The sequence below is a fragment of the Leucopleurus acutus genome (assembly GCF_964270905.1).
Source record: "Leucopleurus acutus genome assembly, chromosome: 10".
Taxonomy (NCBI): domain Eukaryota; kingdom Metazoa; phylum Chordata; class Mammalia; order Artiodactyla; family Delphinidae; genus Leucopleurus; species Leucopleurus acutus.
In genome coordinates this window covers 83,012,418-83,029,068 of record NC_139153.1, presented here as the reverse complement: position 1 = coordinate 83,029,068, position 16,651 = coordinate 83,012,418, and the positions used below count along the sequence as shown (strand labels likewise).

At 50.8% G+C, this 16,651-nt stretch overlaps 2 protein-coding genes across 3 annotated transcripts; one reads left to right on the top strand and one right to left on the bottom strand.

Moving 5' to 3' along the window:
* Positions 1 to 1,241: 1,241 nt before the first annotated feature.
* Positions 1,242 to 4,312, top strand: PPP1R11 (protein phosphatase 1 regulatory inhibitor subunit 11). Its single transcript, XM_082847887.1, has 3 exons — positions 1,242 to 1,468; positions 2,564 to 2,672; positions 3,095 to 4,312. The coding sequence occupies exons 1-3, from the start codon at positions 1,400 to 1,402 to the stop codon at positions 3,295 to 3,297; spliced, it is 381 nt and encodes a 126-aa protein (XP_082704013.1). The 5' UTR covers positions 1,242 to 1,399; the 3' UTR covers positions 3,298 to 4,312.
* A 476-nt stretch (positions 4,313 to 4,788) lies between these two features.
* RNF39 (ring finger protein 39) lies at positions 4,789 to 9,596 on the bottom strand (the record flags this gene model as incomplete). 2 transcript variants are annotated; one of them, XM_082847853.1, is made up of 5 exons in its annotated part: positions 4,789 to 5,209; positions 5,408 to 5,700; positions 7,217 to 7,308; positions 7,522 to 7,544; positions 9,216 to 9,581. In XM_082847853.1, the coding sequence occupies 5 exons, from the start codon at positions 9,579 to 9,581 to the stop codon at positions 5,120 to 5,122; spliced, it is 864 nt and encodes a 287-aa protein (XP_082703979.1). In that variant the 3' UTR covers positions 4,789 to 5,119. The 2 variants fall into 2 exon arrangements, with proteins under 2 accessions (XP_082703979.1, XP_082703978.1); XM_082847852.1 differs by having other exon boundaries at positions 4,789 to 5,700; positions 9,216 to 9,596.
* Positions 9,597 to 16,651: the final 7,055 nt, after the last annotated feature.

The window sequence follows — 16,651 nt, the reverse complement described above, 5'->3', positions numbered from 1 at the left end:
CTTTTTGCCACTCTTGTGCTCCCTGAGGAACAAACACATATTTTTATCTTATAAACTGGCCTATATTGTAACTTATGACAATTTCTGTGCTTAATCTTACTCATCTCCACCCCAGAGCAAGGGTAGGCAGTATGTAACTAAATTCAGTTTCATAGATGAGACTTACATCTATGTTAATATTCCAATGTCTTATATTTCTGTTAGTATTTATGCCAGTCTTTCCCATTAGTCTGGGAGCTAAAACGCAGGGTGTGAGTGTTTTATGCTCCTCCATCTTCAAGTGACAGCACAGTGAAAGGAAAAAATCCAAGTTGAAGACGCATTAAGCGCCCTGCTCGAACACCTACAGGCAGAGGGCGAGGATTAAAACCCAGATTCTTTTTTTTTTTTCATAAATTTGTTTATTTTTAAAATTTTATTTTTGGCTGCATATAGTATTTGTTTTGCTCTTTTTGGCTGCGTTTGGTCTTCGTTGCTGCGCTCGGGCTTTCTTTAGTTGCAGCGAGCGGGGGCTACTCTTCGTTGCAGTGTATGGGCTTCTCATTGCGGTGGCTTCTCTTGTTGAGGAGCACGGGCTCTAGGCATGCAGACTCAGTAGGCGTGCAGGCTCAGTAGTTGTGGTGCACAGGTTTCGTTGCTCCGCGGCATGTGGGATCTTCGCGGACCAGGGCTACGAACCCGTGTCTCCTGCATTGGCAAGCGGATTTTTAACCACTGCGCCACCAAAGAGGCCTAACCCAGATTCCTAATCAAGTGTGTTTCTAACTGCTCCCAGGTCTCGATTCTTTAATTCCCAAACGAAACAATAAGAAAACGAAGCTAGGCCGTGGTAGGATCATTATTGCCCCTTAGTTTTCTCGGCGCTCCCACACAGCCAAGGGATGGGGGTGGGATGGACTCAGCTACTGGACATCTGAACCACGTGCGGTAACCAGTCTGCAGCGCCAAGCCCAACTCTACCCTCCCTGACCGCAGGTTCCAGCTCAATCTCTGTGGCGCATGCGCGTGCTGCACTTGCTCGCTCCGCCCCTGCTTCCACATCGCAGTGACGCCCCTTCCGCCAAAGTTGTGTAGCCTTCTTGCGGCGCCTGCGCACTGTCGCATTACGGCGGAACTAATCCGGCGACCTTGAGCTTAGACACATTTAGTGCCAGGAAGGGAAAAGGGGGACCACAGAATGCGTCACACACCCGGAAGCGGAGATCCGGAAGTGGGGTTGGACAGGTTATCCCCAGGGGTGGGGCAGCGGAGGCCCAGGAAGAGGGGGAAAAAAGAAGGTGGAGGATCCTGGCTACTAATCTGAATCCGATACCGATTGTCTTAGACCTCAGAGACACAGAAAAGACAGAAGGGTGCCTCATCCCCCTTCCTCCCCTCCTCCCTCTCTTCAGCCTTAGCCATGGCGGAGGCAGGGGCCGGGCTGAGTGAGACCGTCACTGAGACAACGGTTACCGTGACAACTGAGCCCGTGAGAAAGGCGGGGGGCGGTGCTGTTTAGGGGTTGGGGAGATACCGGGAGGGAAGGGATAGCGCTTTGGAGAGTTGCTGGAGGGGCTGGGCCTGGGGATATGGGAGGAAGTGGGGTTGGGAGAATCTCAAGGTATTGGGAGATTTGGGGTGTGTCAGAGTTGGTGCAGAAGGCTGGTCAAGAGACCAGCAATAGAGTTAGGATATAGGTGATGCTTCTTGGAGTGGTGGTGTGTATAAGTAATGAAAAAACGGGAATTTGGAGATTAAGGAGCAAGGGATGTGCTGGGGGTAAATGAAGGGCTGTGTGAGAGAGCATGGTTGGAGGCCAGCTGCAGGGGAATTTGACTGGAACCATACTTATCAGTAAATATTTGTTGAAGGAATGATTGTAAAAGGAAGCAGAGGGAATGAGGGAACAAGAAAAGGGAGATGAAGATAGTATTTTGAAAAATCAGAGGAGATATGAATAGAGAAAAATGTAGTATTTTTGCAAAAACAACTTAAGCTGCCTTCAAAGGGAGAAGGTTGTGTTGGGTTTAATAACCCTCGGACTAAGGGAGTTTAGAGTAATAGTTACTAGAGATGCCAGGATGCTGGGGAATAGGTGGATAACAGGTGGGGAGGGCTGGGCTTGAGGATGAGAGAAGTGAGAACAGAGTTCTTTCTTTAATGGGAAAAAGAGTAGGGGGTCTGGAAAAAAAGAAAGGGAGATCAAAGATTAGGCATTGGTGACTGAGAAAATAATTTCCATGTATTAATACCACCAAGGATGATTTGGGGAGGAAGATGGAGAAACAGCGAGGATTATATTTTCCTTTGAAGATTTGCTGGGACCTTTCCTAGGTTAGGAATTGTATCTTCTCTGTATACTAGTGGTTACCAAGAACAGGAAATAATACTTCATGATTCCTCAAGGGACTCCCTGAGGCCAAAAATCTGTTCTATTTTATCTTCTCCCAGCCCTCAGCTCCTCTGGCACTATGTCTGATCCTGATTGAGTGGGGGAAGGGAAGAGAGGAGGCCCCTGGGAGGAAGTGGGAAAGGTTAATAGGAGGGGACTAGCTAGGTATGGCCATCCTTCTTAACGTTCCAGGAGAACCGGAGCCTAACCATCAAACTTCGGAAACGGAAGCCAGAGAAAAAGGTGGAATGGACGAGTGACACTGTGGACAACGAACACATGGGCCGCCGCTCATCAAAATGTGAGTAATTGTTGGCCCACAGTAACCCTCAGCATGTCTTCTGCCTTCTTACATTCACTGACCTTCCCGAAGCCCCCAGATGCTCACAATCCTGTGGCTGTCCTGGTGGTTCTCCGGTATCAGGGAGAGAAGGTTAAGGTTAGAGGAACAGAGGTAGGGAGAGGCTTGAATTGGGATGTGCCAAGGCTTAAAGTCAAGAGGTATCTGAGGTGGGAGAAGTGGAGCTTCGGATTCCTGGCTGGAAAGGACGAGGGAGTTGGGTGTCTGAGTCCCAGGGTGTGGGCCTGGGGAAGTTGGTTCCTGGAAGGTAGGAGGAGAAAATGGTGAAAGTAGGGATTTTTACTGAGATCCAATGGGAATGGAACTGATGCTCCATCTTATCTCTTCCTCCTTTTTAACTGGGCTCCTCCCTCCAAATCCAGGCTGCTGTATTTATGAGAAACCTCGGGCCTTTGGCGAGAGCTCCACGGAGAGTGACGAGGAGGAAGAGGAGGGCTGTGGTCATACACACTGTGTACGGGGCCACCGCAAAGGACGGCGTCATTCAATCCCGGGACCAAGCCCCACCACCCCTCCCCAGCCTCCTGACCCCTCCCAGCCCCCTCCAGGGCCAATGCAGCACTAAATTCCTCTCTGCCCCACCATTCCTGTGTCTGTCTGGCCCTGAATGTATTCATGTGGCTACTCGGGGACTTAACCCATGGTTTGGTCCCTTCTCCAGCCCCCTCCTCCCCTCTCCTCTGCCTGATAGAGGGAAGATGGGGAGGAGGGTGGACAGAGATCCTGGAATTCTGACTTGCTGCTATTCCAGAACCCAGGCTTCTGGGTTCCCCCAGCCCTCATTTCTGCCTCCTCTCTTCAGGGATCCAGGCATCTTGGTCCCAGTCTTTTCCCTTTGTTCTCACTGCCAAACTACTTGTCCTGTGATCTAATTATCTTGGCCCCTTGCACTCTCTACTTGAGTTCCAAACAGTTAAATTGGGTTTCCAACAGCCCCAGCTTTCACTGCCAGGGTCCTAGTCAGATTCCAGGCAATCTTGCCCCAGCTATGCTTGTTAATCCTGGCTTAGAGCTTTTCCACTAATGTATTTATGTCATCCTAACTCTTAGTCCTTGCCTGTGGGATGTGAGGTCTTATGTGAGACCTCAGGGCTCCTAGCCCTTTCCCTCCTCTCCTGCCCACTCCCGTCATGCCCTTAAGAGGAGTTAGGAGAGAGAGAGGTCTTTGTCATTCTCACCTTGGGAGAATGGGAAATGGAAAAAGAAATAGTCATATCTTCTCCCCTCACCATTCTTGTGTGACCTAGGGTTTCTGACAAAGCTGGCTTCAAGACTGGTCACTTAGAGCCAACTATCTCCTCAGCCTTTGGTCTTCCAGCTTAGGAGACAGATCCAACACGGTCCCAGGGGCCTGGGTCCCTGGGAGAGGAAGGAACAGGGAGGGAGCAGAGATGTACTCTCACCCCTTCCTTCCTAGGCTTTGATGTCTCTGCCAGCCCAGATGTCCTGGCCTTCCCCACCCCTTACTGGGATCTAGATATCATTTTCCAGGCCTCTTGCCATGCACAGTTGCAGAGATCAGTCAAATCCATACCACCACTGAGATCTCATTTATTGCCACAGATGCACAAAATAAATAACCCAACATCACAAAATGTGTTAAATACGGGCCCATTTATACATATGGGGAAAGAAGTGAGGCTATATACAAGGGTGAATTTGGGGTGTCTGGGCCATTCCCAGGTTGAGGAAAGGAGAGGTAGCACCATTGGTTGCTTGTTGTATGTGCAGGGGGGAGGTTTTAAGAAGGTTCTTAATGGGAAAAGGCTGTAAGCATAGAAAGCCGCCATGGTGGAGTAGAACTGGCCTGCCCCCTTCTCCCCCAAAAAGAGGGCCCTAAGGCCCAGGCCAGAGTCAAGCCTCTTGTTTTGGGGGAGGAGGCTTTTGTTTCTCTTGAGGAGAAACCTCAGAATGGACGAGGCAGGGAAGCCCAACCCTCAGACCTGTGGAGAGGGCACTGGGCCCTTCTTTGCCAGGAGGAGAGGCAGGGGTGGGAGGTAAATGTTTGACCGGCAGGGCCTCTGTGTATTAAACATGGGCCAATTACCAGTACTGATGGGGCAGGACCTGTTCCCCAATTCAGGCCCGGGAGAGATAGAAGGGGAGAGATCCCTTGGGAAGTACTGGGGTAACCAAGGGAGAGAAGCATCCCAAGATTTGGTGGGGGGAGCAGGAATGAATTAAGCTTCGGGCATGGATGCGGAAACTGGAGGCCAGTTGAGGTCCTAACTATCTGGAAGAAAACAGACAATGTAGGTGGAGGGGTGCTTATCAATACACCGGCAATGGGCGTGGACATGATGCCTGGAATGAGTAAGGATTTCCGTGCCCAAGTGGAAGCAGCCTTATTTCTGACCAAGCCAGAATAAGGGTTGTGGGTGAGCTTCTCAGCCTTCCGCTGGCACGAGGCAGAGGGGGACGCGGGGGTCGCGGGTGCACAGCAGCGGGAAGACGCGCTCACCCAGGGGACCGGGCGCCTGGAAGGCGAAGAGCAAGTCCAGGGAACGGCCGTCGTAGAAGGCCACGCGGCCCCGCTCCCAGTCCAAGTCCACGCGGATGCGCCGCGGCTGGGGCCCGGCGCCGCCCAGCGGGGTGGGCTCCGGGGCCGTGAGCGCCCACAGGCGGCCGCCGCGATCCTCCACGGCCCACACAGCCTCCGCGGGACATAGGCCTACTCTGCCCTTGCGTCGCACCGACTCCCCGGCCACGCCCAGGGCATAGCGGCTCTCCCCGTCGTCCTCATCCTCCCTGGAAGAGTCTCCGCGGGAGGCGGTGTCGGCGATCTCCACCTCCCAGCAGTGGCGGCCAGCCCTGAAGCCCTGCTCACCCAGCACCGCCGGGAGCTGATCGAAGCGCCCCGGGCCGTCGCGGGGTGCGGGTGTCCCCGGTGGGGCCAGTCGGACGCTGCGGCGGTCCGCGGAGACCAGCAAGCGGCGGTGAGCGGTGCCAGGATCCAGGGTCAGGTCGGCTGGAGAGGAGAAAGCAGGAGGAGGACCGTGTGAGCTGGCTTTCCGAATCAGAGGAGGGATAGGATGGAGAGGATGCGCGGAGGGTACACAAGAGGCCCACAGCAGCTCAAAAGGCTGCTGGAGGACCGAAGAGGGTGAAGGCATACGAAGAGCAGGCTTGGGCAAGACCCAACCTGCGCTGATGGGCCACTTCCTCCTGGAGAATTGGACTTGGAGAAGGACCCTGCTGGCCCAGGGCAGGGGGCACAGCGCAGAGACTGAAGGAGGGGTTGCCCGGGTTTGCGGGCTTGGCGGCAGAGTGAGGCTCGTCTGACTTCTAGGGAAGGTGAGGACTGATACCTCAATCTGCAGCATCTGGGGCGGGGGTGGGGGTGGGTGGGAGCTGGGTCAACAGGATGGAGAAGATGGAGCTAAAGAGGAAGACTGATACCAGATACCAGCACCGCACGTGATAGAGGGGAGGGCTAGAGGGAGAAATCCAAGTATCCTGAGAAACCAGCCCACCACCCGCAGGAACAGGTGGGAGTAGACAGGCCTATTTCTATAGGGAGCGCAGGGCAGAGGAGAGAGAAGGTGGTGATAGCCAAAGGGACCAGAAAGAACTAATCATTGGCCTTGTGTGTATGGGTTGCTTTGAGGAAAGATTTCTGGATTAGGGGTGCTAGAAGCAATCTGGGTTGGGTGGGATGGTGGGTGACCAAGAGGGCGGAGCACCTTCTCTAGGCAGTTTAAAGAAGGGCAGAGGGCAGCCTTGGAAGTGATGGAAGGAACTCCCCAGAAGCTGCAGAGAAGGCCCAGAGCCTCAGGGGCAAGGAGACGCGGGAATCCTGGGACACTTCTGGAAGGGAGTGATGAGAAGTGGTGGCAGCAGGGATTCCCCAGAAGCAGCTGACCCCCAGGGGTCTGTTGTGTGAGTGTATGAACAGGTAAGAGGAGAGAATAGCTGGAATGTGAGGAATGAAGGATAGACCTTATAGGTTGAATTGTGTTCCCCCCCCCCCGAAAGTTGTGAAGTCCCCACAATACCTCAGAATTTGACTGTATTTGGAAATAGAATCTTTACAGAGGTAATCAAGTTAAAATGAGGTCATTAGGGTGAACCCCAATCCAATATATCCAGTGTCCTTATAAAAAGGGGAAATTTGGACCCAAAGACAAGTGTGTATAGAGAGAAGATGCTGTGAAGACAGGGAGATGCCATCCACAGGCCAAGGAACGCCTGAGGCTATCAGAAGCTAGGAGAGAGTCCTGGAACAGAGTCTCCCTCTCCGCCCCCAGAAGGAACCAACACTGTTGACACCTTGACTTCTACCCCTAGAATCATTTAACTTCTGCCTCTAGAACCATGAGACAATAAATTTCTATTGTTTAACCCACTCGGTGTGCAATGCTTTCCTATGGCAGTCCTAGGAAACTAATACAGACATCAAAAAAGACTTGATCATATTTGAGAGAGAAAAGGGAATAAACTGAAAACAGCCTCTCATTTAGTTCCCTCCCTTGTGCCTTCCTTACCCGTCAGTCTATGAAGCATGTTTTTGACCACTGGGTAATCTTCAGGGAGATCGTCCTCTGAGTTAGATGACTTGGGAGTTGGGGCATCAAACCTGGATAGATGAGGGAGAAGAGTCAGGAAATTGGTAGACACCCTCTGCCCTCTGATGTCCCCACCTCTATCCCACTCACACCTCTAGAGCAGAAAAGGGTGAGGCCACACCCACAAAACCTGTCTGTGAGTGGGGACAAAGGTGTGGCTCCTGTAAGAAGATGGACGTGGCAGCTGATAGTGGAAAAGAAAAAACAGTAAACATGGAACTCACCTTCTCCATGTCTTCTTCGTATCCTGGGGTGGGCAGAAAAAAACATGGATGTGAGCTCTGGGCTTCATACTGTGGGGAGCTCTTCCCCCACCTCCTCAGGTAGCTGGGTCTGATTTGGTGAGGTCCCTCCTCGCATCTCCAACTGATCTCACCTCTTTATCCCCTGTGCTCCCTTTTCCTCTCATTCTCCCGCTTCCCTTTTCATGACCTTTCCTTCCTCTCAGTCACCACTTTCTCATCCTCCTAACTCCACCCCTACCGTCCTCCTCCCTTTGCCGTGCCTCAAAGCCTCTCAGTTCCCCTTCCCCAGCCTCATCCAGGCTTTTTTCTTGTCCCCAGAGTCCTCACCGTTCCCTGTTTCCTCCCAGCCCGCCCCCCTTCTCTTTCTCAGTGGCCCCCATCCTTATCCACCTTACTGAGGGTGTATCCCAGATAAACATCCCCTGCCTCCTCCATCACACAGACCAAACACATACTTAGAGTCCTTAGGCTAAGAGTTCATTTATAAAATCCTTATAATAAAACTGCTTCCCCTCTTGCCATAAAAGCCCAGTGTCGTTTATAGGGCCCTTTGTTCTGTGTCTCTCTACCCTGACCAAGGAAGCAGCTGGACTTGGATGTGTCCCAGAAGGCCCAGCAGATCTGCAGGGTACCATGAGAGCCAGGAGAGGGCGCTGGATGCTCCCCATCCAAATACTAGGATTCCCTCTTCCGGCTTCGCAGTCTAGTGGGAAAGACTGGGGCAGACCCGTAGGGCGGTGAAGGGGAGAGAGGAAAGGCAATTTGCCTAATTATGCCAATTACACCTAGACTAGGTATATGTAGACTTCAAAGGGTGGAAGCAAGACTCGAGACCAGCTCGGCTGCTGGCGAGAAGCCAGGCGGGAATGCGGGGCGCCTGGGGGTCGGCAAGGGAATGGGGTTGGTTGACGGCCAAAGAGTCAGGGCCCAGGAGGGACGCGGGAGGCTAGGTGGGTGGGTGATCAGAGTGGGATGTGGAGAGGAGCCAGAGGTCCCAACGTCTGTTTTCCCGGACCTTGCCTCCACCCGTGGCCGCCTCTGCCTGGGGCCCTGGGAGGAGCGGAGGATAACAATAACAACACAGCAAGGCCCAGGCCGGAGCCCGGGGACCCACCCCACGACACGGCAGGGGAGTTTGGATCTGCCTCCCTCCCTTCTTCCCAACTTGTGACAGCCGCCTCCTTCCCCGCCCCTCCACTCCAGCTTTTTGTCCATCCTCCCTCCTGCTTCTCCTCCGCTGGGCGAGTTCTGATCTCCCTCACCAACCTCCCAGGCACCCAGCACCCTCCCCTCCGCCTGGCCTCCGCCTCCGGGGCGCCTAGCGGCGTCTTTTCCCAGCCTCCCAGTTCCCGCGCTCTTCGCCGGGCCTTAGGGGTCTCCTCCTGTTCTGTCTGCTGCCCCAACCCCTTCCCTCCAGCCCCTCTCCCAAGACTCAGGCATCCGTCCAGCTTCGCTCTGGGCAAAGCGTCAACTCCCTCCCGGCATCTCTCACTTGACAGCTGCCGCCCCCCCCCCACCCCCGTCCTCTGCTTTTCTTTCCCCAGCTCCATCTTTTGCCTAAACTTCGAGAAGGGCCCCAGCTCGGGAGGTGACATTCCCCGCTTCCCCAGGGAGCCCGCGGATGGCCCCTTCGGCCGACAGCTGCGGACTCGCGAAGCGCACCGCTGCCTCACCTCTCCGTGCGGGGCCAGGCAGCCCATGGTGGGGATGCGGCCCCCTCGGCGTTTCCCAGTTCGGGCCCCGGGCTCGGCCAGCTTCTCCCGCAGCTCGCGGCTGATCCGCACTTCCACCGCCAGCCGCACGTTAGACCTCAGGCTGCGGCGGGGGCACGGCCGGCCACAGCACGGGCAGGCGGTGGGGGGCGCCTCGGAGCCGGGGGGCGGCGGGGTCCCCCAGCGGCGGTCCAGGCACGGGCGGCAGAAGCTGTGCTCACACGCCAGGAGCACCGGGTCCTCGAAGAGGCTCCCGCACAGCGGGCACGTCGCTAGCTGCTCCAGGCGCTGCACCAGTCCCCGGCCCAGCGGCTCGGATGCCTCCATGGGGAGCCAGCGTCCGGGCGCCGTCCCTTCCGCGACCGTCGCGAGCACCTTCGGGCTACTCAGGTGGCTGAGCGCCTCTGCTGCTGGTTGCGTCGCTGCCCCTCTCTCCGCCTCCCACATTAACTTTCTGACGCTTTCTGGCGCTCTCATGGAATCGCCTCTCTCTTCAACCAGTCTGTCTCCGCCAATCTCCTCACTACGTCAGGCTTTATAGGGAGGGAGGAGGCCCCTGCGGGAGGTAAACATCAGGGCTTGCGTAACACCCCATCTGGTTCTCCCGCTTCCCCGTGAGGTTTGGAGGAGGAGAGTGGAAGGGACATCTAGGTCTCGAGCCAAGGAGGTGTTCGCTAGGGGGCGCTCTGGGGGCAAGGTATCAAGGTGTGGGGTGGGTAGCCCCCGTCACCCACCCCCCGAATTGCTCGAATCTCGCCTCCCCCTTGGCCTGCTGTGTACAGGTGGGCAGGGCGCCCCGGCTCGCTTTTGGCATGTGTGCCCACATCGCCAGGGTATGTCATTCTAGGTGGCTGGCACACCTACATCTGGGGGCCTGGGGCCAGGAAGCAGGGATCCTGGTTTGTGCGGCTTTGGCAGGCCTCTGAGTGTTGGTGTGTGGCTGTCATTCCAGAGGCCTCTCTCCTCTCCATCTTTCTGCCTTACCTATTAAGGGCTTGAGGACACTGAAGCTGTGGGGTAAGTGGTGGAGAGCAGGCGCCCACACCCCCACCTCAAGGAGTCAGCGTAGGGTTCTCTCAGCTGTACCTCTGGCTGGCTCCCATGGCCTCCCTTGTTTCTTCCTATGTCTCTCTTTCTAGTTGTCTGTCTCTCTTTTCCCTGTGTATGTTTTTTTTTCCACTTTTCTCTTTCTCTCCTTCTTTGGCATGTACCCAAAGGTTGTCTATTTTCACTCTTTTGGTCAACTGAGGCCCAGAGACCTGGCACTGTCAAGGTCACACAGTAAGGGAATGACCTGAAGTGGAACCATACCCAGATCTTCTGATTCATGGCCTTGCTGTGATTCCACCCTGCCGCTCTTTAATTTCAGATCCCTAGAACTCCCTTCTACTTTCTGATTTTTTTTTTTTCCGGAGTTTTCCTCATGCCCTCTTCCCTCACCTCCATCTCTCTGTCTCTTTCCTCCTTTCCTCTCCTCTTCCCTCCTTTCCTTCCTTCCTTCCTCCTTGCTCCCTCTTCTTCCTAGTTCCTCCACCTCTCTCATGCTAGGCCTTTCTGTCTGGTACCCCTGTGCGGTTGTGAATAAGTAAACATTCAGATGTCTACAACTATGATCACACATACTGTTGTACAAACATGCGTGTGCATCCACCAATGTCTAAATGCCCCAAAATGCACAAATAGGCAGATACTTTCATATAATGCAAAATCACAGATATGCCCAAATAGTCTCATACACACTAAATATCACTGGGACGGACCTCCAGGATTATTTAGGGACAGATAGATGTACTCAAAGAACACATGCAAAGAGACACTCTGTCATTAGTTTTATTGTCAATTAGAACAGCAATACAACAACAATAAGTCTTTATGAAGCAGCAGCATGTTATTAGGCAACTCCTCCAGGCATCCTTCTCTCCCCTACTTATCAGGGAGACACTCAAACATGACACCCTGATAAACAAGGTACACAAATCAACACACTCATCTTGGAAAAACCTCCCAGCTCCATGCTAATCAAACACACAGCTATCCAAGAAAAAGACTTCAGATATGACCAAAGTCTATTTTGTAAAATGGACATCCATGTAATGATAGGTAGAATAAAGGTCCCCCAGAGATGTCTATGTCCTAATTCCTGGAACCTGTGAACATGTTACCTTACATGGCAAACGGGAATTAAGCTTGCAGATGGAATTAAGGTTGCTAATCAGTTGAGTTTAAAGTAGGGAGATTATTCTAGATTATCCAAGCATCCTTAAAAGTGGAGGACAGGGACTTCCCTGGCGGTCCAGCAGTTAAGACTCCACACTTCCGCTGCAGGGGGGCGCTGGTTGGATCCCTGGTCGGGGAACTAAGATCCCACATGCTGCGTGGTGAGCCAAAGAAAAAAAAGAAAAAAGTGGAGGACAGAAGCGGAAGAAGACAACCAGAGAGATAGAAGCTTATCTCTCAGCCTGACATTGCTGGCTTTGAAGACTGAGGATGGGGGGTCATGAGCAAAGGAAGTGGGTGGCCACTAGAAGCTGGAGAAGGCTAGGAGATGGATTACAGATGGAATCCAGCCCCGCCGGCAGGGCTTAATTTTAGCCCTGTAAATCCTATTTTAGACTTCTGAACTACAGAACTATAAGATAATAAATGTGTGTTGTTTCTCAGATTTCAAACAAAAGTTTGTGATAATTTGTTACAGCAGCAAATAGGAAACTAATACACATGCTTTCCCTTTCTCCCTCAGTCTCTGGCCCTTTGGGACTGTATGCACTTGTTTTTGCCCCTTCCAGTTTGTCACGTTTTTCGGATTTCTCTGCCTCTCTGGGCTTTCTTGTCTGTCCTCTTCTGTCTCTCTGTCTCTGTCTCTCTCTCTCTCTTTTTTTTTTTTTTGGACTGCTTCATTTTCTTGGCTCTATCCCCACCCCAAGGCCTCTTGGACATTGGGTTCTTTCTGGAACTGGGCCTGGAATATCAGAGAAATGCCTCTGAGTCTCATCAGGAACCTTGTATCGTCACCAATCCAAGAGCCTTTCTATGACCTTCAAGTCCTAGTCGATGGTTCACATCCTTAGTTGCACATTAAAGTCATTGGGGGAACTTTTAAACTCCTGATGCCCAGGAGACACCTCAGATCAATTAAACAGAATCTCTGGGGATGGGTCCCAGGAATCAGGAGTTTTAAAAGCTCTCCAGGTGATTCCAATGTTTAACCAAGGGGGGACCCACTGTCTTACATGTTGAGGTTACAGGTGGACCTTCCCCTCCCCATTTTGCTCCTTATGCTTTACCTGCAGTGCCTTATATTTTCTGTTCCTTGAGCATAACAAGACTGACATTACCGCCAGGCCTTTGCACTCATGTTCCTTCCTCTAGCAATATCCATGGCTGTCTCCACCTTCTCATTCAGGTCTCAACTCAAAGGTAACATATTCAGAGAGACTTCTTTCACCACTGTATCTCAAGTAGTTTTCCTCCAAAGTGCTCACTGTCTCTTTACCCAGATATATTGATTCATGGTATTTATCACTATCTGAAATGATCTGTTTATCTGGTTTGATCTGTTTCTATCCAACAGAAGGTAGCTTTATAGGAACAGGAACCTAACCTGGTCACTGCTGTTTTCCCTGAACCTGGAACCGTGCCTGGCACACAGACGGTCTCCATAAATATATAGCCAGTCATTGAACTGCCCATCACCAATAGGGCAACGTGAAAGAATCTTTTGACTGACTCTGCTTAGATCTTCTAAATGCCAGATACAGATATTCTTTTTATTGTTTTTAGATTTTTGAGTTTTATTTTATTTGTTTTTTATACAGCAGGTTCTTATTAGTTATCTATTTTATACATATTAGTGTATATATGTCAATCCCAATCTCCCAATTCATCCCCCCCCCCACCTCTTTCCCCCCTTGGTGTCCATTACAGACACAGATGTTCTTATCCTTCTCAATCAACAGTCATTCTTCACTGGCAGACGCCAGGCCCAGTGCTGGGGGATGCTCATATGAAGTGAGACGTGGTGTTCAGTCTGGCTCAAGAAGTTCATGATCCAGCTGAAACTTGCGTTCTACAACCAGATGATGAGGATTTCTGCTAAAAATGCTTTAGCTCAGCTTTTAAGCAGTAGTTGCTGTGAGTTCACACTTAATGATTTTAGGACATGTAGTGCAGGGAAAAGGCATTTGGAAACAGACATTGCCAGGAAATGTCTCACTTCTCATGACTGTCTCCCTCCCTCACCAGAATCTCCATCAACTCTGCACTTGATCCTCTAATTCCCCCTTGGGTTTATTCTATCTCCGGAGAGCTGGGTGGGTGGAGGTGATTTTTAGTGTGTGTTGGCTTGGCTTGGCTTGGCTTGCTCTAGTTGACCGTGACTGGATCCTGCCTCTCTGTTAGCACCACATCTTCTTAATGTAGGTGTCTCCCACATAACTGTTCGCACCTCTTTCCAGCTCTCTCCAGGATGTCTGCTTGTGGTGTTGTGGAATGTTGCAACTAAACACCCATGCATGGCACTGGAGATGCTAGAGGTGCAAAGGCCTTACCTAATCCCCTCATTTCTTTTCCATCGCTTCCTTTTTTTCTCTCTTTTTGTTTATTCTTCAGTTTATCTCTTCCCATATCAGTCACATCCCCATCTTTTTAAACAGCCTACAAGTCTTGGGACTTCCCTGGTGGTCCAGTGGGTAAGCCTCTGTGCTCCCAATGCAGGGGGCCTGGGTTCTATCCCTGGCCAGGAAACTAGATCCCGCGTGCCGCAACTAAGACCCGGCGCAGCCAAATAAATAAATATTTTAAAAGGTAATAATAAAGAGCCTACAAGTCTTTGGGAGCCTTGGAGAGGGAGAGGTAGATATGAAAAGGTGTTTGGGAGACTGATGACAAGCCAACCAAGGTCCCTGCCCTTAGGAAGTATGATAAGGCAGGTAAAGTGTATCCATCATCATCCAAAATCTGCCATTACTGAATCAGGGAGTGGGATGAGGCAAACAAGGTATATCTATCATCAACCAAGATATGTCATTACCAAATTGCAAAGGTGTGCTGAGGGGAGAAGAGTGAGTGGAGGATTATGTTTACAGATCAGAGAATGAGTGAAAACGATTTCAGGAAGACTTCCTGGAGGAGGTGGCTTATAAATGAAGGATGGGTTGGGTTGAGCAGGAGACAAATGAAAAAGCCTGAACAAAGAATGTGAAGCAAAAAAAAAAAAAAAAAGAATGTGAAGCATCTTTGGGGAAAAAACTGGAAGTGGGAAAAGAGGCCCAGGGGTAAGAAGCACAAATGAAGGAGACCATTACTCTTTCTCAATTCCCACTTACTCTTCCCCTTCCCAAAGATTTTCTTCGAATTCGATTGCTTCCAGAAAGACTCTTCTTTTTTTTTTTTTAAGACTCTTTTTTTTAAAAGACTGCTGTTTACAATGTGCTTTAACAGAACTGAAAGTCCTAATAGAGCACGGCTCTATTAGGAATAGGAATAGGAATATTTCCTATTCAAGGGCTCCAGGAACTCTGGGTAAAACACCCCCTGATTCAGGAAGGGTGACCTTAAGATAGAGATAGACGACAAGGATTTGACCAGATTAACCAAACAATCCTGATACTCAAAAATGTGACCAGGGTTATATAGGACTGTCATCTTTATTGCCTGGTCTCTTGTTTAACCTTTTAACAGCTGCGGGGTTGAGAGTCCAGCCATTTTACAGTAAGGAGTCGGATTCCAGCACGGTAAGGGATTTGCCTGGGCTCAAACAGCTGGTTAGAGGCAGAGCCAGGACTGAAATGCAGATCTACTGCCTCCAAATTCTGTGCTCTTTCCCTTAAAAATTACTTCGTCTCTTCTGAGACTTTATTTTCCCTCCTGTAAGCCTCCTTTGTCCCTCTCCCTTTAAATCCCTGCTTAAGGCTAACAGTTTCTCCAGGATGTTGCCCCTCCTCAAGTTCATTCTGGATACTCATTTATTCTCCTTCCTTCTGACAATCCCCCATCAACGTCACTGACATTACTTTATCTATCCTTTAAATTCCCCCTTAAACATTTGCTAATCATTCTTCTCTTCTCAGTGCTCCCTAAGCCTTCTTATTCCCCCATCCTTTAGCAGTGTTCCTTTAAGAGCCATGCATTTATTCATCCATTCATTTAATCATTCAAGAGCTATTTACTAAGCACCTACTGTATGTCAAACACTGTTCTAGGAGTTAGGATACAGTGGTGAACAAGCCAGCCATGGTCCCTTTCCTCTGGCAATTTTATTTATTTATTTAGGCTTCGTTGGGTCTTCATTGCTGCGTGCGGGCTTTCACTAGTTGCAGCGAGCAGGGGCAACTCTTCCTTGCGGTGTGCAGGCTTCTCATTGCGGTGGCTTCTCTTGTTGCGGAGCACGGGCTCTAGGTGCGCGGGCTTCAGTAGTTGCGGCACCTGGGCTCAGTAGTTATAGCTACTGGGCTCTAGAGTGCAGGCTCAGTAGTTGTGGTGCATGGACTCAGCTGCTCTGTGGCATGTGGCATCTTCCTGGACCAGGGATCGAACCGATGTGCCCTGCATTGGCAGGTGGATTCTTAACCTCTGCCACCAGTGAAGTCCCCCTCTGGCAATTTAGATCCTACTGAGAAAGACTAACTAATAAGCAAGTAAACAAATAAATTAACAAGATAATTATAGATGTGATAAGTGCTTTGGAGAATATAAAGTGGGTAATATACAAGGAATTAACTGTAGGAGGTGCACACTGCTTTTAAAAGGGTGTTTGAAAAAGCTTCTCTGAGGAGGTGACATTTGAGCTGAGCCCTGACTGATAAGAGGGAGCCAGCAGTAAAAAGAGTTGGGGGAGAGCTTTCCAGGCAATGGGAACAGCAGGTGCAAAGGCCCTGAAGTAGGAAAGATCTGGATGAAGATCACATGCTATGAGGTGTGATGAGAATGGTTTAAAATGAGATTGGAGAGGTACTAAGAGCCAGGCTGTGCAGGACCTTAGGGACCAGGATAAGAAGTTGAGTTTTGTTCTACAAAGTGCAATGCCACTGAAGGGCTTTAAGAGGGGAATTTACATGGTCCAATTTATGTATTTAAGACATTCACTTTGTCCTAGTCATCTTTTCTTTCCATTTCCTTTTCTAACTCTCATCCTGTTTCACGTATTCAAGATGAGCATCTCATTTCCTGCCCATTTCCCCATCAGGGAGAATGAGTCTTCCAAACAAACAGTGTATTAACCTGTACAGTGCACCAAGTGTAGCTAATTTGACTCTGATTCCTGCCTATATTACAGAGTTCAAAGAATCAGAGATTTGTAGAATATTAGAGTTGAAAGGGGCTTTAACCCTTATATTGAAGATAAGAAAATTGAGGCCTAGAGGGGGTGTCCTAACTTGTCCAAGATAACTGGTAAGTGG